This window comes from Syngnathus scovelli, chromosome 16 (genome assembly GCF_024217435.2).
Source record: "Syngnathus scovelli strain Florida chromosome 16, RoL_Ssco_1.2, whole genome shotgun sequence".
Taxonomy (NCBI): Eukaryota; Metazoa; Chordata; class Actinopteri; order Syngnathiformes; family Syngnathidae; genus Syngnathus; species Syngnathus scovelli.
Window position 1 is genome coordinate 3632533 of NC_090862.1, and position 18665 is coordinate 3651197.

Sequence of the window (18665 nt, forward strand, 5' to 3'; positions counted from 1 at the left end):
AAGCAACTGTGTTGCAAATTTTTCCATGATAAAATATTATGGGTTGTGCTGGGATTTGAACCAGGGTCGCTAGGGTTAATGTCCTGAGCACTAACCACTACGCTATGGAACCGTCACTCCTATTGCATGGAACATATGTGGTTTTATGGAGTAGCACACTAGCAACTGTGTTAAATCTCTTTACATGATAAAAGATTTTAGGTCCTACTGGGATTTGAACACGAGTCGCTGGGGGTGAAGATCAGAGCATTAACCACTACACTATGGAACCCTTTCGCCTATTACATGGAACATACATGGTTTTATGGGGCAGCACACAAGCAACTGTGTTGCAAATTTTTCCATTATAAAATATTATGGGTAATGCTGGGATTTGAACCAGGGTCGCTGGGGTTAGTTGCCAGAGCACTAACCACTACACTATGGAACCCTCGCCCCTGTTGAATGAAACATACATGGTTTTATGGGGCAGCGCACAAGCAACTGTGTTGCAAATTTTACCATGATAAAATATATTTAAAGTTCTGCTGAGAGTTGAACCCGGGTCGCAGGAGTTAAAGTCAGAGCACTAACCACTACACTATGGAACTCTAGCTTATATTTAAATGAACATATATGGTTTTATGGATCAACTCACAAGCGAATGTATCAGTGGTCCCCAACCTTTTTTTGCATCACGGACCGGTTACGTGTCAGAAATATTTTTGCGGACCGGCCTTTATATGAATAAATCATACATTGTCCGTGGCGTAAAAAAGGTACTAACCAATCAAAATTAGCAGGAGGGCGCTGCTGTTTGCGCTGTCATGTTGACGGTGACGTCACCCCCAATTGTGCTACGTTCAAGACTCCTCGTAAAAGCCATAAAATACAATTCGCATTTTGTTGGATGTGATAAAACGAGTAGACATTTTGTTGGACAATTTAATAACTAAAATTTTTAACGGTAATATGTAAAATAACACTCGTTAGACCTTCCTACCAGAAACGTTTTCCATTGTATGACAAGCTCGCCTACAATAAACAGATCGATACAAATACCTTAAATAAAATAAACGCTATAATTTACTAGCTTGCATGTTTCATTACTGTGAATGTAAATAAAACTTTCTCCAAAAGGAGGCCTTGGCGTATCGTATTTCCCAAGCGCCTTGAACGTCTCAAGCTGCACAGTCAGAGCGGACGTGCATGATGCTCATCAAAGCCCGGTGGTACCAACACATGAGAAGCACCACTGTTCTCTCGAATCACCGAGGCCCACTGTTGTCAACTCATTGATCAAGCCTTCCTCCATCATTGCACCGCTCTTTTGTTTTTTTTTCATCCCCCCCCCCCCCCCCCCCCCCAAAAGGCTTTTACGCCCTTGTAGAGGGTTAAAGTTTGTCACTTCCGGGGGTGCCTCGGGGTGAATTAGCCTCGATGCTCCGTGCGGGTAGGATGGAGGAGTTTGTCACGGAGGAAGAGGAGCCGTGGTACGACCAGCATGACTTGGAGCAAGGTAAGCCTTGATCTAGGTGGTTATTGATTCACGACGTGGGTGGAAATGTATCATATTGGATGCAAGTGTGTGCAGCCGCCTTGTCTTCCAATGCTGCCAATTATTTTAAGCATTTCTGTGCAATTCTCCCCAAAATAAATCAACCATGTTATTTTTATGAGCTCGACATGCAGGCTAGTTAGCGCATATATTTCTGAATTAAATATTATTGCATGCAAAATGCGAGTTTAATTAATCCATGGATGGCTTTCATTGGATCTGCTGGCCTCAGCATCACCCCCAGCTCCTGATTACCTGCTGACCCAAAGCGCCAAAGCAGCTTTATGGCTCATCATTGCAACCCAGGAACATCCCACTTCAGTATTTTTCTCCACTAAAGTCTGAGATCATTAAGCCCCCCCCTTTGGTTTGATCTGATTAGGCACCAGGCAGCCCCAGACCAGTCCAGACCAGACCATGGTATCTTTGCTGTTGCTTGCACAACCTCCATTCTGTAGTCAGGATCTCAGCTCTTATATAATGTTTTGTGCCATGAGGTCATTTTGAACATTTGAAATTATTTTACTATTTGTGGTATATAAATAAATGCAAACAGTATGTGCTCATATTTATGCTTAAGACAACAGTGGCAGAAATCTGAACTGGAAAACAAGAAAATACGGTAGAAGTAGAGCTGTGCCCAATCTAGCATTAAAAACATCACAACGATGACAAGTCATGCTCGGCTTATATTTTCACATCAGTGTGAAATGACATAACAGGGCATGCTGCAGTCATGAGAAATAGAGCTGATGAGTGGAGGCTCCATAATTCACAAGCTCATTAGTGCTTCAGCCACTTGAGACCTCAGCTGTTACTGTTAATGTTTTTATCATATTTCCCAGCCTAATATAATTTGCACCATATAATGTGCGCTCATGTACCAACAACTCTCACGCTTTCTCGCTTACACCTCCTAGTGTGTGAAGTGGTCTTCACACTTTTGATAATAAGGCCTTTTTGAGTATGACATTTGAAAAACATGCTTTTTATTTATACCCTACATAGTTTGGAGGTGTGAGGTTTTTTTTTTTTTTTTTTACATGTGCCATGTGATTGGCTGGCGACCAGTCCAGCCTCTCACTGTAAATCTGATTCATCTGTGACCTAGATCAGGATAAGTGCTAGAAAACAGATGGATGAATTGTTTGTCCTTCAGCAAGTGTCTTGATGACAATTTAATTACAATTTATCTTGCTTCTATTATCCATCTTGACTGTAAGTGACCAGTGTCAACCCCCTCATGATCCTGCACAGGGTAAACTAAATAAACAACATTAGAAAGCCTTATTGGTGCTCTGGAGCTTTGTGTATTTGATCTTCTTGTAATTGCATTCTCCTGGATCCACCATTTCCCCACTGTTTATTGTTGGCCCGGTTCCTCACCTCCCATCAGACTTACACTTGGCAGCGGAGCTCGGCAAAACCTTGCTGGAGCGGAACAAGGAGTTGGAGGATTCCCTTCAGCAGATGTACATCAACAATGAAGAACAAGTGCATGAAATAGAGGTACACAAAAAACCTGCTTTAAAAAAATGCTGGTCACATTGCAATGTCTGAGCTGATGTATTTTCACAGTACCTGTCCAAGCAACTGGAGACGCTACGGGAGATGAACGAGCAGCACGCGAAGGTTTACGAACAGCTGGATGTGACCGCCCGAGAGTTGGAGATCACCAATGAGAAGCTCGTGCTGGAAAGCAAAGCATCGCAGCAGAAAATAGACAGGTGAGCACCCCACGCCAGCCTGACCTTTTGAAAATATCACTTCATGAATAAGCCAGCTGAACCTTCCTGAGAAATCTTGTGCTCAAGGCTACGAATCAAGCTTGCAAATAGAGCCGTTCTAAATCGGCTACTTGAGTGGGTAACAATAAATCCTTGTATAGCTGCGAGCATGGTATGCTGAGAAGTAAAATCTCCCATACTGATGACATAACAAGCTCTCTGCATGTTTGTGTGTGCAGGTTGACTGGCACGATGGAGACCTTGCAGAGTCAGGTGGACAGTCTGACAGGTCGGGTAGAGGAGCTACGCACCTTGGAGGAGCTGAGGGTCCTTCGCGAGAAGAAGGAGCGCCGCAAGACGGTCCACTCGTTTCCTTGCCTCAAAGAACTCTGCACTGCGCCAAGGTTACATTTTCATTCAGAAGTGACAGTCATGACTGCATGTTCTAAGCGTAATAGTGTGCCGCCGTCTAGTGGCCAACAGTGAAATTACACATAAAATTAAAGAGAACAAAATATTCAAACTGTACAAAATAAATCAGCAAAGTTGCGTGACTCAACCGGAAACCCGTAATGAGGTTTACTCTACATTACTAAAATTTCAATCTACAAATATTTGTAAATGTAAAATTTGAATTTCATTTTTGAAGGTATGAGGATGGCTTCCTGTTGGCAAACCCCGGCAGCGTGGACCTCGCCGAGAGGGAACCGGCAGAAGAGGAGAACGAGCGCCTGAGGGACATCGTGACCTCTCTGCGTGCGGCCATGGCCGCCGAGCGCTCCAAGAGGGAGGGGGCTGAGCGGGAGTGCGCCGCCGTGCTGCAAGAGTTCGACCGCCTCGAGCAGCGTCTGCTCGGAGCCGAGGGCTGCCAGCTCCGTGTTCGCGAGCTTGAGGCGGAGCTCCAAGAGATGCAGCAGCTGAGGAAGTCCAGGGCCTGCCTGATAGAGGACGGCATCGAGTCGATGCTCGGCAACGGCCCCGAGACTGACACGCCGGATGAAACCTCCATTCCGGACGCGGGAGGCGAAACCGGAGAACCGGGAGGTCCAGTGAGGAAAAGCTGCAGCGACACGGCCTTGAACGTCGTCACGGTCCGAGATCCACCGGGGAGGCGCCAGTCGGGTCGAAAACGAGGCATGTCCATCCTGAGCGAGGTGGATGAGCAGTACCACGCCTTGCTGGAGAAGTACGAAGAGCTGCTGGGAAAGTGTCGGCGCGACGAGGAGAGTCTGTGCCACGCCGAGGTGCAGACGTCACGCCCCGTCTCCAGGGACCCTTCCTTGAAAGAGTACAGTATGGCCTCCTTGGGGGCGGTGGCGGCCGCCTCCCCGCCCCCTCTCACCGACGCGCCGTCAACGCCAGAAGCCTTGGAAGGCATCAGCAGGCAGGTGGAGCAAGTGGATAAACGTCTGAGTCAGAACACGCCCGAGTACAAAGCGCTCTTCAAGGAGATCTTCTCCCGCTTGCAGAAGACCAAAAGCGACGTGACCGCCACCAAGGGTAGGAAAAGCGGCAAATGAAAATGTTTCAGCTCACTCGCCACTACAAATGAGGATAAGATGGATCATTTCTAATATGCTTGACTTTTCCTTGCTTCTACTAAGTTCTGAGGGTTTCTCATTTGTGTGACTTGGAAACAATGCAGATTCTATGGATGTGGTGAATATGATGAAATTTTCTGTTCCTTAAAAATAAAAGCATTTACCAAGTTTTTGTTTTCTGTAAAGAGGACATGTTTTAAATTCAACATTTTAATGTTATCACAGGAGCTCATTACATCAGGCAGCATGTAGCAATTGACTGATTCAAACCGCATCCAAACACCAGAAAGATCTGAATGAAGCTGCAAGTCTCCATCAATGTATATGGGTCCACTCGCCATTACCAATGTTTAGGTGGGAGAGATTTTTCTTAACACAAATTGAGTGTATGCATTTCGAATATGAGGGGCCGATCAGAGATGGGAATAATTAATAGTAGTAACAGGAAGCATATTTGCCTCCTGTAAACATGCTTAAGCATGCTAAAAAAATAGATTCAAATTTATCCTTGGTTATTTTTTTTTTCTACTTGTCCTGAGGGTTCATGTTAAGAGGCAATTAACAAGTTGCAAAAAAAAAAAAAGCATCATGAGATGGACCAGACATTTTGCCACAGCATACCAGGGGAAAAAAAGCGGTGACCTAAATTCTCCAAAATTTCCCAAGACGACAAATCTGCTCAAAGGCTTTAGTCGGGCTGTGTCCAAGAACTGTGTCCAGCAAAGATGCAAAATGACCGACCGTCCAGAGGCCCCACACACTCAACACATACATCCAGCAATGCTCCTGTAGTTTCCCAAGGCAGATATGGTGATCATAAAAAAAAAAATACATTTTAAAAAAATAACAGGGTTGAAGGGTAGAGGAAGAACATAATCATAGAAAAAAATTTGGAACTACTTGATTCCTACCCAAAATATCGCGCATGTTTTTATCTCCATTTCCAGAATTTAACATTTCCCAGAAAACCGAATTCAAGTAAGAGCGAGGGTGGACGGAGAGGACCTCAATCGGAAACAATGGAATGACAGCAAGAGAGGAAAGAAAGCGGAGGAGAGGGCGACTACTTCTCAGGTGGTCTTAAGGGAGTCAGTCTTTCCAGTCCTTCTTGATGGCGAGGCTCCACTCCCAGGACAGATGGTCGTGTTTGTCGTCGTCGGTGAACTTGGACTTGATATTGTACGTTCCGCGGGCCATCATGCCTTTGGGCGCCTCCTCCAAGGTGGTGAGGAACTCGTACTCCTTGTCAGGTCTTGGCCCGTAGCTTCCCACCATGTAGTCCGACTTGTCAACTGGTCAGAGAGTGGTTAACAGATTAGCACCGCCATACAATCAAACTGTATTCAAGTCGGTGTGCTCACCCCGAACTCCTTTCCTGAATGACTGCTGAGTGTACTTCAAACCCGACACGATCTCCTTGTTAACCTGCAAAGGCGTCGTGCATCAGTGCACCGAACATACCCCAGGCGTTTCACGGCGTCTCGCTCTCACCTTGAAGTTGACCTTGATTTTATACTCCACGCCCTCCTTTAACACAAACGGGTTCTTCTTGAAGTTCTCCAGATCTCCTGGCAGGGACACACAGTAGTATATTAAGTCAGGGTGCGAAAGCCAATAGACTATTCTGGATTGAAGTTAGCCTGGTAAAGCATTATTTAAAATTTATTTTATACTATTATCGTCATTATTATTTTTTATTATTATCATTAGTGACGTTGTAGTATAGCTGTTGACCACTAGATGGCCTCCTTCATCACACTGTATAGTGAAACTAGCACTTCAGTCCATGAATCATTTTTGGGAAGACGTGGTTCAAGGAAAACTTCAAAATACATTTAAGTCCAGATTTGTTTTTTGCTCCAGACAAATTTCCAGTTAAGAATATTAGTTTCATAAAACACACTCACCCTGCAGATCAAGCACCAAATTGTTTGGCGCGGCATCGCATACCAGAGTCATTTGAGTCACCTGGATGTTTGGTGCGCTGGGATCTAAGACAGACGACATTCCCAACAAGTCAGGAATAAAGCAATAAAATAGATGGACACACAGAAATAGACAAAAAAAGAAAAAAGTGCCTGTTTTGATTCCTCACCTGCGCTCACAGAAGTCTTGCCCAGTAACGCCTCCTTGTACTTGCGCAGGCTCTCATCATTTTTATCCAGTTCTTGGATCTCCTGTAAGCTCTTGGGCGCCGGAGGTTTGTAGTTGACGGTGGAGTCCGTCTCCTCGTTGGCTGCGGCGAGTGCGGCCAGCTGTTCGGGAGTAGGTTCCGACTCCGCCATGCTGTGCTGGTCCCAGGGAAAGGCGGGAGGGAGGTTACGTGGGTCCATAATGGAATGAAGTGATAAAAAAACAAGGCCATTTTTGGTCTGAACACCACATGGCGTATTGCAGAGACAACAGAGGTTCTCAAATTGAGGTTCCTGGACCCCATGGAAGACCGCGTGCAGAAGTTCAAGGATCCTTCAATTAATTTGCAATAAGCTATGTTGTATACTAAATATAATAAAGAAACTGGAACTTTTTTTGTGTTTAGATCATAGAGAGAACAAAATGGCGAGTGTTAACATTCAGCTTGACAAGAGCAAGCCAAAACTCAATCAGTCACTGTTTTCAAACAAAATCACAGCAAAACTATTTGTCATGACCTCAAGTTTGAAAAACGGTTCTGAGAAGGCAGCACGGCTGTCAAGTGCAATGTTATCTAAGGCTGTTGAGCTGCTATTTCCTTCTCTTGCTCACACAAACACACATTTGGGGGGCCCATCATTGCCCAGCTGCACGCTCACACCAGTCACCGCTCATTAGAAGCAAGCACACTGAGACTCTGAGCAGAGCCCACCACAGCAGAACAAAGAAGTGCTTGGCTGGGGATGTCACACAACTACTCGCCTTGATTAATGACTCGTCAAAATGACTGCCTGATTTTGAAAATGCTCCTTTCAAATGGCTTTTACACATATCAGCATATAATCATTTTTTTTCACGGGCCGCTTTGTAGTCATAGCTTCTTTCGGAGGGCCATTATGACTGTCAACCCAAATAAATGTATGAGCACCTCATATTATATACAGTAAAAGCTACAAAAAACGGTCAAATGTTTAAAAAAAAAAATATATATATATTATTAAAAGTGACGACAATTTGCAATCCTAGTAATGACACACAAATCTGATGCACAATCTGTCTTCGCGGCCACATAAAATGATGTGGCGGCCCGTATCTGGGCCCCCGGGCTTTGCCGGCTTTGCCCGTTTCTTTTCTCACGGTGAAACTAAACAAACTCTGAAAAGCCTGCTCATAAAATTGGAATGGAGATAACATAGCCGCCTGGTGACGACATGAGGCGTACATATGCTTTGCGGTGAAACCATTACAACATAACACCTGCAGCAAGAAGGAGGCAGCTGGACGCCAGACTTCTCATTACAAACACGACGTCGCCACTTGTTGGCTGCTATTCCTCCATCATTGCATTGCAGGCTCACAGAATTCAACCCAATCTCAGCTAGAAGAACACCTGAGATTTTAACGCTGAGCTGACGGTTGTAAATCACATTGCAGCAAACGGAAAGGCTGTTGCGCAATAAGCGGGTGTTAGCCAAGTGGGACCAGCATTTCCTAATGGGGCCGTCTGAAAGAAAAGAAAAAAAAAACCTGCAATGGCTGCTCAACTGTTTATTGTTGAAGTAGAGCGAGACAAAGGGACAGGAAAATCAGGCCGGAAAATACAGTGCCTGTCGTATTTTTTGGTAAGGAGGTGACTTCTCGCACTTCCGCTACACTTGAGTGAGTCTACACTGCAGCAACGTGCGACATACCAGACTATAACGACCTCCAATACGATTATGGTTGTTTTTTTTGTGACGCCAACATTGGCCGGTTCGATTAATCACATTGCCAACACTATTAAATCTGAACAAATCTAACATATTTCCACAAGTGAAGTTTAGGAATGATGAGCGACTGCCACAAACGTTTTTCTCCCAGCAGCCGAGACTATTTATCATCCGACTCCAGTTTCAAATAGCTTCTCGTGAAATTGTTTAAGCAGGACCCAGAATAATATTGAAAGGGATTTTATGGAGCTCTTTCGCTCCTTGCAGAAAAACAGACAAAAGTATGCTTGTGTCTGGCTTGAGTCTTACTTAGAGGTGCCAAGTCCAACTCTTATCTCGACGGTTGGTGGGAAAGATTAAAAACTGAGATAATTACATAGTGAGACATGCTTGCTGTTGAAAGAAAAAAAAAGAAAAAGAACTGCATTTAGTTGATATTGGCATATTTTCCCATTTAAGAAAATTACTATGTTACATAAAATGAACCTTATGTTACTCCTAAAATATGACTCAGTAAATTGAGGTCAACATAGAAGTGAAATAAATAACAATATCATCATGGCAGTCATTATGTTCCACATTCTCGCAGGTTGACTCCGCACAGACAACACATTTTGTCTAACTGGCAACGTGCTGTGCACATTTTTCCGTCGTCCGACACAACTCAGAGGTCACGAGATCTTCCAAACAAACGCTGGATGGTGTTGTGCCACGCTCCACAGATGATAACCCTCGGGCGGAGGTTAAATTTGCAATGGCACCGTAGAGAGTGAGATTACAGCAAATGGGATTACGCCCAATGAAGCGTTGAGCGACGTGGTTGGGAAGTTCCCAGGCTAAAGAGGATTCTCTTGATGGGAATTATTAGTGTCAGAGATCATTGATCGCTCTCTCTGCGTACAATCACCCTGACCCATATTGATAAACGATTGCCAATATTTGGCAGAATCAGTAAACCAACAAAAAAATAAATTTTTTTTTGGGTTTCTTACAACATTAAATGAGATCATCTGGTTGCACAAGTGTGCACACCCTCTCATAACATAATGAGGCTGTGTTCAAAATTTCAGCCAAAAAAAGTTCAATTCATTGCACATTTTCAGTATTTAACAGCCGGAACATGCCATAAATTCCTGCAACTTCTTGTGAGCCTCCCTGATTAGTATTTGCGTCACTTCACTTTTGGATGAACGTCAAGCTGTTGGTAATGCGTATGTTGCGCAACATTTTCCGCCCAACAATAACCGTCTTTACCACGTTGTCATGAAAATTAGCTTGTACACAAAAACAAGATTTGTTTTTACAGGTTGGATGACTTGTGCTAAGTTTCATAGCATCTCCAATAAACAAACATGTGTGTCATCCGTGCATTATCTGCCCAGCCAACATAACAATATACTGTAAACATCTTCAAGCACGTAATAAAGCGACCATTTATAGGGACGGATCTGCACTTGGCTCAAAGTGATAGTTAGAGCAATTCCGAGGTGACATTTAGATGCCCGAAGCATCACGTCACCTCTGAAGCTGCCCTTTTCAGACATCTGTGGTTGTTTTCATCCTTATGGCGTGTTACACTACAGCCAAAATCGTTGGATTAATTTGAAAATTTTGATTCCATGCCACCAGAGTGTTTATTTGAATTTCAATGATTGTTCAGCTCGAGTGAGTGCCGTTGAAAATGAGGGCTAGCAAGCATGCTAACACTTCTGCCATGTCACAACACTATTGGACCCCCGCCCCACTTCAAGTTACATAAACCTGCAACTGGCAGGAGCTCGATGATTCACATCCTCCTTTCTGCTAAACCACATTCGCAAAATTTATTTTAACTGTGCATAATGCAACTTGAATGACTGTTTGTAATTTTTACATTGATAATGCAGACAAAAAAGGCTCATGTTATCGTATGTGAAAAAAAACAGTTAGCACTGGCACGCAAATCAAATAATGAGGAAGTGCTGCAGCAAGAACTGATGCAATGCAACGGAAGTCCGGTCAATGACAAAAAAAAGTTATGCAGTCAAAAGAGAAGAAGAAAATGTTTTTACTAGACATACAAGCTTGTTATAGAAGATAATGCAAAGTGACTCTGGGATTAAACCACTGATTTTTTGGGGGGGTATTTCATCGGCTCATATATGGACATCAGACATATTTAACTTACGGACATGATTTTGACAGGAAGGACCAGAACAAATAGAAATGTTAAAAATAGCCAGGGAGAAATCCCTATGGGCAGTGGCAGGAAGTTGTGACAGAATGGGATAGTGAGATGCCCAGCTGAAAGGTCACGGATTAATCCTCCCATAAAGTGATCCACCACCAACCCCGAAAGCCCCCCACTCGCTCTTTGTGATTTTAAACATTCCAAAGTTATCATCTTGTTCCATTTTTAAGTCTGCAAACCAGTTAACATATAATGAACAGTGCCTCTGCTGGTTACAGCCAAGTACTGCAAGCCATTTCTTCATAATGAGATTGCGCATTATACAAAAAGTGGCAGGAATGCTTAGGTTAACCTAATTTAAAAAACTGGTGGAAGGGAAAGCCCAGACCAACAAAACAGTATGCAATATTTACTTATTTGTATTTATTACTTTGGTAATAACAATTTGGTAGTTTGAGCATGCAGGCATTGGGAGGTATTTGTCACTTGAAAAGTGCACATTCTAAAATTGGATATCTATTTTGGAATTGGGCACTTGGACCTCTGCTGACATCCGTGCTACGTGAGAGACAACAGTGTAGGTTACAATAGTTTGCTGAATAATTTAAATATTGTCAGGTGATGCACCTTATTGGAAAATAAGCAGGCCTATAAAGGCATTTTAAAATCGTGCAGACCCATTTAGTCATAAGAAGCAAAGTCGATATTTGTGTTGACAACTTGCATACTGCACACCTAACTAAAATATATTGCGTGACGTGAAGGTAACACTTAAAAGCTGAAGCAAGACAGAAACAGAAGAGAGGATTTGGAATAATCACCTATCAGCCACAATCACTCGGAGCACAATTGATCCAAGCAGGTGTGATGTTTTCACACTGGCTTACGAGAGATTTCACACAGCCAAAAAACGATGTTGCATGCATGGAAATTCATACATTCGGAAGAAAGGGAGGGTCGAGAGAAAAAACGAAAAAAAAGTTGAGATCCAGGAAGTTCGACGGAATCTTCCAAAAAGGCCACATCGGACTTTGATTAAAAGTAGTCACCTTTATAAGATTCGTGGACGAACTATACCAACCACTTGTTACATTAAGTACGCCCCTGATAAATATGAATAATCGACAACATGTGGGCGAAATCGCGCAAGCGTCCGTTGGAACAGATTTCACACCCGGAAATGCAATGAAAAAAGTTTTTTTTCTTCCATTTACAAGCCACGCCACAGAGGCGCGAAACCAAGATTTAACAAAAATTAAAGCGTATAAAAACATAATTAGACTATAATGTTAAAAAAAAACAATGTTTCTTTAAACGCCCCTGCAAGAGGAAGTTACTATTTGCTTAACTAAATACTCGTCCTAGTTCGGGGTTTTTCGGATTGCATTGCAACATACTTCTTTCAGATTGTACCAAACATCGCATACTAGGAAAACAAAGAGACTTAGTAACTAGTTTGTCAAATGTTGCATAGATTCTTACCGTTTAACCTCTAACGGACTGAATGGGCTCTTGCGCAGGGTGGCGAAAGGAGCTCGACTGAAGTGAGCAAGGCGAGTGACACACGGGAAAAAAAGAATTGACGTTAACAAGCGTAACAACATCCGGGAAATGCTATCAAAATAAAAGCATGACTCAATTTGGTAAAATAAGGTTGCAATGCTTGAAACTTGACTCCCTTGACATTTTATTTGTATGCAAAGTTAGTATTATGAAATAGTTAAAATACGCGACTGATTTGTTCTAAAAGCATGCACTTCAATAACACTGCACCCCAGAGCCGTTAGTCACTTATTTCATAACATTTCCACTGTGAAAGAACAGGTGACTGTGGCAAGATGGCGGACATTTGACGTACAATCCGACTAGCAATGAGGAGTCTGGGTTTAACCGGAAGTGGTTTGCTTTACATTGAAATCTATTCACCTTCTAGTACTTATTTGCTGCGTAGTGACACCTAGCGGTACAACTGTAGAACAGCGTTTACTTTCTAACTTCACTGCGTAACCCTTTGCCTCTCCCAAGCATTTATTTGGAGGGTAATCTTCCTCCATTCCAGATCAGACTGACTAAAATAATAATAATAATAAAGAACAAATTGAACACCTGTTGTATTCACTGCAGATGTAGAAAACAATACAAAACATTGGTTGATTAATATACACCGTAGGTTTTATTATAAGTTTCATTTACTACAAGTTTTACGGAATGAACTTGGAAATTACAACTTTTAACCTACAGACAAAAATCACTTTTGTCAAAAAGAAAAGAAAAAGAATGGTAAAAAACACTTCAGAGCAGTTAAGAAGCTGGAGCGACGACCAAACACATCAGGACAACCATGTGTAAAACAATTCGCACTATTGTAACAAGCATCCTTCTGTGCAGGACAAGAAAGGATGACCAAGTAGAACTGCAACACTTCTTAGCTGGTGTCCATCTGAGAATACAGAACCAGAGTAACCATTAGACAGCTGAAAAACAAAAGCAATCCTTTAAAACATTAGTAGGAAAGTCAGACTCACTCTTGCATTGTAGGCGTCTAACTGGGCATCAAGTTCTTCTGCTGATATCGGCTGCTTGCTACCGCCTCGGCCTCCTCGGCCCCGTCCTCTGAAGTTGCCACGACCTCCAATGCGGCCTCCTCTTTGCATGCCACCGAAGTTGCCCCCGCGGCCCCTGTTCATGCCACCGCCTCTGTTCATACTTATGGGGGTAAAAAAAATAAAATTAATGAACATCAGGAACTTTTAGGGACTCAGTTTATTGATAAGGACACCTACCCCTGCATTGGCCGCCTTTGAGTATCAATCTGTGATGTGACGAGTTGAATGTTCATGGGCCTCCCTGAAAAAATAAACAATTATCAGGAGACTTGTAAAATAAGCATGCAAATAAACATTGTATGCAAAACAAAGTGTTTGAGCAGTACTTACCATCAAGCGGGATGCCATTGTACTGTTTCATGGCCTTGAGCGCATCTGCCCTTCTTTCAAAGTGAACATCTGCAGTCCCTAAGCTTCTTCCTGAACGATCATAATGGACTGCAGCCTTTTTCAGTGTGCCAAACTCAGCAAAAAGTTCCTACAGAGCAAAAGAAACTTGAGCAAAAACGCCACAATCCCTCATTTGCCGACAAAAGAACATGGAATTGCACCTGAATATCGGCATCAGAAACCCCAAAATCGAGATTGGAGACAAGAAGTTTCCCTCCGGTTTCGACACCAGCGCCGCCACCTGCTGCGCCGTTGAATCCACTGTAGCCGTTGTCGAACATGTCGTGTTGCCATTTATCCGGAAGTTGTTTGGGCTGCAACAGACGAAAGAGAACGCACCTGCTGACTTGAGGAATCCGCTTGCCTCTCTGTCAATCACAGAGTCCACATGGCTGGGCGTTGGGGCAAGCAGAGGCTCCACTTCCAACACGGCCAGGGTGCTCCGCTTCCCCAAAAGGGTGCCCATTATGCCCACCCAATTACGAAATGCATGTCAATCCTTACAGGAGGATGTAATCAATCACAAGTATATGTGGGCGGCACTGCCCGTCATGCATGCATTATTTAGCTCAGTCTGATGTTTGGTGCTTTTTTTTTTTTTTACATTTCTCCAAACAACCACAATTTTTTTTTCTCTTTTCCTTTTTTTTTTTTTTTTAGTGGTGGTTAACTGGCCCACCCAGACTAACAGCAATTGCAGCCCACTGCTTCCTCCACCACAGGCTCTCCAGAAATGATCCTGATCTTCTTTGTCTCCTGCTGAAACAGCCTTGCCTCCCGCGATGAACAAGCATTCTTGGCCGATCAAAAGTTCATTTAAGCCCAAGGAAGTGGCTTTAATTGAAGTAGGGGCAAATGTCCATGATGAATGTAGATGGAATAGAAAACTAGCTCAGCTACGGCGTTTACAGAAGCGTAGCTTTAGCCGAGCGTCCATTTTGAGACCACGCCATTTTGACTTGGGCTTCGTCTGGTACGTTCAGAGACGCACGCAAACATGGGCCGGTGATTATTTAACTACCAGGAGGACACTTTTATGAAAAGGTGGCGTGAAGTCCTCGGATCCATCCACCACACCGCTTGAAAAAATAAAAAGGCCTTCATATGGAGCCGGTCTGCCATTCTCGGACAAAGGACATCGTGATCTCTCACAAACTGCTTCTTCTTCTGAGATGAAAAAAATAAATATTGGATGCTCTCTCTTGGGGGGGTCTCCTCTCACCGCCACAAAGACGCTCGATGAAAAGCAAAGATATAGGCGGTGGCCGAAAAAATGTAATCTGCGGTAGTAGATTCAAAATGGCGCCGCCAAGACCTTCCACGATCCAACTGCAGCTAATGGGGCCAAGTTGGCTAGCACATTAGCCGTTTCAAAAAGGGGCTTCTTCTTGGGGCGGGTGGGGGAATGCAACATAAGGTTTGTTCGGGAAAGGACAGACATATAAAGCATACAATTTCCTTTAATGCTCAACCGCTCGTGTTTAGAGCTCTCCGTCGAGAGAAATTTGGCGGCTAGCAATCACTTTTATTCGTTGATTAGCAAGCTGGCTGGAGTATAGAAGGATGTTACCCAGGCATTCCGAAGTTTGCCCAAGGTTTTTTCCCCCTTTCCTGCCCATTCTCATACCCTGTTGTATGGCGTCGGTCTGCCTCGAGCGCGATTCGTGTTTTGACGGCTCCTCATGGGGCCGGATCCTCCGCCTCGGGTTCCAAATCCTCCGCCGCTCATTCCAAGGCGCCCAACGCCTCCTCGGCCGACGCCAAAACCTCCGCGGCCTCGGCCTCTTCCACCCCTGCCACCACCTCTCTGCTGCCTGTTCTGTTTGATAATGTCGTCTAAAGACATATCCATTTTGTCGGTCATAATGCTGACTTCAAAAAGCTTAAATTGAAAAAGGAATTTAAAAAAAAGTACACTGGCCTAAACTTGCTAATCTTGCTCGTCTGTCTTCTCTCGCGCCCGAACCCAACTGGTTCAGTGAAACACAAAGGGTTTAAAAAAAAACGTTCAGCTACTCCTACGTCATCACGCAACATACGTAACTACGTACTTACGTCACAGACCTTGAGCGCTGCTGTTTTCTCAAAATATTCTCTTTTGTAATAATCCCGTTTTGAATACGTTTTGAATATCTTTTTTTGTTTCCAATCTGCGTATTGCGTCAAATTACAATTTTGCATTAAAAATATTTCATACTAATGAAAAATTCGGATGTTGGAAACATGCAGTAAAACAAACAAAAAACACAACAACACAAAATTCGCGAGGGTATTAAAAAGGGTAAAGACTTGGAGATAAAAAAAAAACATTCAGAATAAGCAACAATTTTCAACTGGATAAATTTAAACTTTATTATCTCCCAAGTCATTGGCTGCCTCAGGGACATAAAAACAATAAACAGCTTTGGTGCCTTAAATAATTTGCAAACAGGTGTAGTTTCATTCCTTTTCTGTTTATTGTCCCAGGGGCGATATTTGTATGGTATCTGGGCATTGCTATGGAATGCTGAGATGTTCTAAACAATGTCCTCAGTTCATTTTGTTTGTTTTTAGGTAACAGAAAATACAATGTGGAAAGATGACATTCACAGATTGTTTCTGAAAATGCTCAATTTTGTTGCATTCTGACCTGGGATATTTAGTACACTAAAGAGTACATGTCATCAATATCTGTGGTAGATGAATACAAGAAGGTTTAGTGTAAAAATTATTTTTATTCAACATTTTGTTGCAAGGCTTTTGGAAGAGGGGCTAGTCAATTGAGAATACTTTGGGAGCTTTCTTAATGAAGCCTGTTTCAGGGTAAACACAATTTCGGATTAAGATCGTTGGCATGGCATTTGGCTTTTCAAATATGCTCAAGTGTGCATCTTTCATGCTACACCTTATCTAGCCGACTACCTTTTTACAAAAACAATAAAACAAAACAGAAAAGCCCTTTATCATCTTCCCCCAGAATCGTGTACGTAGTAGTAAAGACTGCAGTCTTTTGTGTCCGATGGAACAGTTTGTACCTCGGCATCAGATGCCAACAACATCTGAGAGAGGGTTATCCGTCCTTTTTCATAGATTAGCGGAGTTGTGTGGCCTTCAATATGATTCGCGGCAAATTTTTAACAAGAGGAACTCTTCGTCACTTCTAGGGTGTAAAGATGAGGGCTTGCTGTAGTTCAAAGTTCACAGAAAATTGTTTGGCATTCTGCCTCAGACTGGCAAATAGGGCTGACTTTGGATGTCAGGGGAAAAGTTCTCGATGATGACGCTTGGGGAGGATAAAAGTGCTTGGACCATCTTGAGGACTAGGACTTCTTTGAGTCCTGTGTGTTACGTTTCTTGAGGTCAGTCAAGTCCACTGGCGTGAAAGCTGATGATCACCAAAAGGAAAAATGTCAGTATGAATCTTTTACTGATGACTGACATTTGATTTCACATATGCTTACAGTGTAGGTTAGGATTTGGATTCTTCTCAACATATTCCTGTGGTCCACGGTCATTACGCTCTGCGTTCTGTGCTGATCTGATTTCTCTGAGCACAAACTGCCATGCTGTGAAACAATTAAAAACACAGCTTGATTAATTTAGACCCTTGGGGTAGAATCTGTTACACCCTTATGCTTATGTTGTTGCAAGCTTGCTTGGCTTGTTGTTCAACCATACTCCACCAGTATGTATTTGCAAGATGTTGTAAAGAAATACTCAACCCCACCCTGCTTTCTTACAATAAAAAGGCTCTTGTAAGATAAAATAATAAAAAATAATATGGCTAGGAAATACAAAGAGGTAATAATAAAATCAAATAACAGTTAGAATGGAAATAAGTAGGGAATAATAAGACTTGGTCTGTGTGAACTGATACTTACTATCATGAATAAAACGCACATTTTCCTCATGTGCTGGAGTGAAGAGCTCCCCGCAGTTGGTAGGTGATCTGGGGCTTGTAGTCCGCTTGTAACTATTCACCATTCTGGGAGCAGATGAGCTGTAGAAATTTGAAACAACCACATCAGAACAACAAATTGCACGTTAGTACTGATGTACTAATCTGATGTATTTATACGAGTTGGAATAATGCACAATTTACCTTGTCATCCTGTTTACAATACTGCTCTCCCCTCACTGCTCTGTGGCGAGTATCCTTGAGGAATTCTGCAGTTTCCAAGTCCCCAATCAGCAATGAAAATCAGTGAGAATTTTAGTAAAACGTCAAAACACAATGGCAACAACAAAACAAAACCGTACCATCTGTGCCATTTAACAGAAACGATCATGTTTAAATTAATATAAAAATTGCTGATGCTGAGTTGGTGGTATAAACTCTGTGGCAAAGACACGACATACGTCAGCAAAATTGAGTAAACAAAGGAGCTTTGTTTACATTTGGACTTTCCTCGATTCAGTTTTACTATCAGCCAACGCAACCAAAACTACAGTAGAACGTAGTTCACACTGTGGACTCGCTGTTAAATATTCGTAGCAATTAATTAAGTATGTCGCCCTTAAGTTACTCGGGGACAACAACCGCTGCAGATTTGCTGACACAATAAATTCAGCTAACATTAGCCCGCATTGCTAGCTGTTAATTGTCTTGACGTAACGTTAGCTTCGAAAGCCAAATTGTTTATCAATATGAGCACTATATTTAATTATTACAAGATTGCATGTGTGTATGAAACAAAGAAAATCTCAAATACAAACCTTTAAAAATATTTCTTTAGGTTTCTTTATGCTGTATACGACGCTGGATTTAGCTAAAACGTTGCCAATGCCAACCAATCATTTCCGGTAAAAAACACGGAAGTGCTCTTCTTCGTCCTCTCATTGGGTTTTAAGACGCAAACGCGCTGCATACTGC

At 42.8% G+C, this 18665-nt stretch overlaps 4 protein-coding genes across 6 annotated transcripts; 1 reads left to right on the forward strand and 3 right to left on the reverse strand.

The window, feature by feature from the left end:
* The first annotated feature begins 1159 nt into the window (after positions 1–1159).
* cdr2l (cerebellar degeneration-related protein 2-like) lies at positions 1160–5652 on the forward strand. Its single transcript, XM_049744172.2, has 5 exons — positions 1160–1498; positions 2934–3046; positions 3116–3264; positions 3504–3668; positions 3914–5652. Exons 1-5 carry the CDS (start codon positions 1420–1422, stop codon positions 4782–4784), a joined length of 1377 nt encoding a protein of 458 aa, XP_049600129.1. The 5' UTR covers positions 1160–1419; the 3' UTR covers positions 4785–5652.
* arhgdia (Rho GDP dissociation inhibitor (GDI) alpha) lies at positions 5000–12443 on the reverse strand. The gene is made up of 6 exons (XM_049744177.2): positions 12300–12443; positions 6901–7096; positions 6713–6796; positions 6297–6373; positions 6167–6230; positions 5000–6097 (listed from the first exon to the last, which is right to left on the reverse strand). Exons 2-6 carry the CDS (start codon positions 7088–7090, stop codon positions 5895–5897), a joined length of 618 nt encoding a protein of 205 aa, XP_049600134.1. The 5' UTR covers positions 7091–7096; positions 12300–12443; the 3' UTR covers positions 5000–5894.
* A 524-nt stretch (positions 12444–12967) lies between these two features.
* On the reverse strand, positions 12968–15803 carry alyref (Aly/REF export factor). Of its 2 annotated transcripts, none has more exons than XM_049744173.2 (6): positions 15441–15803; positions 13975–14127; positions 13754–13901; positions 13601–13664; positions 13343–13523; positions 12968–13257 (listed from the first exon to the last, which is right to left on the reverse strand). In XM_049744173.2, the coding sequence occupies exons 1-6, from the start codon at positions 15675–15677 to the stop codon at positions 13243–13245; spliced, it is 798 nt and encodes a 265-aa protein (XP_049600130.1). In that variant the 5' UTR covers positions 15678–15803; the 3' UTR covers positions 12968–13242. The 2 variants fall into 2 exon arrangements, with proteins under 2 accessions (XP_049600130.1, XP_049600132.1); XM_049744175.2 differs by having other exon boundaries at positions 14503–15591.
* Positions 15804–16507: 704 nt separating this feature from the next.
* Positions 16508–18653, reverse strand: mcrip1 (MAPK regulated corepressor interacting protein 1). 2 transcript variants are annotated; one of them, XM_049744178.1, is made up of 5 exons: positions 18509–18653; positions 17895–17959; positions 17674–17792; positions 17254–17358; positions 16508–17177 (listed from the first exon to the last, which is right to left on the reverse strand). In XM_049744178.1, the coding sequence occupies exons 2-5, from the start codon at positions 17900–17902 to the stop codon at positions 17113–17115; spliced, it is 297 nt and encodes a 98-aa protein (XP_049600135.1). In that variant the 5' UTR covers positions 17903–17959; positions 18509–18653; the 3' UTR covers positions 16508–17112. The 2 variants fall into 2 exon arrangements, with proteins under 2 accessions (XP_049600135.1, XP_049600136.1); XM_049744179.2 differs by having other exon boundaries at positions 17895–17981; positions 18509–18568.
* Positions 18654–18665: the final 12 nt, after the last annotated feature.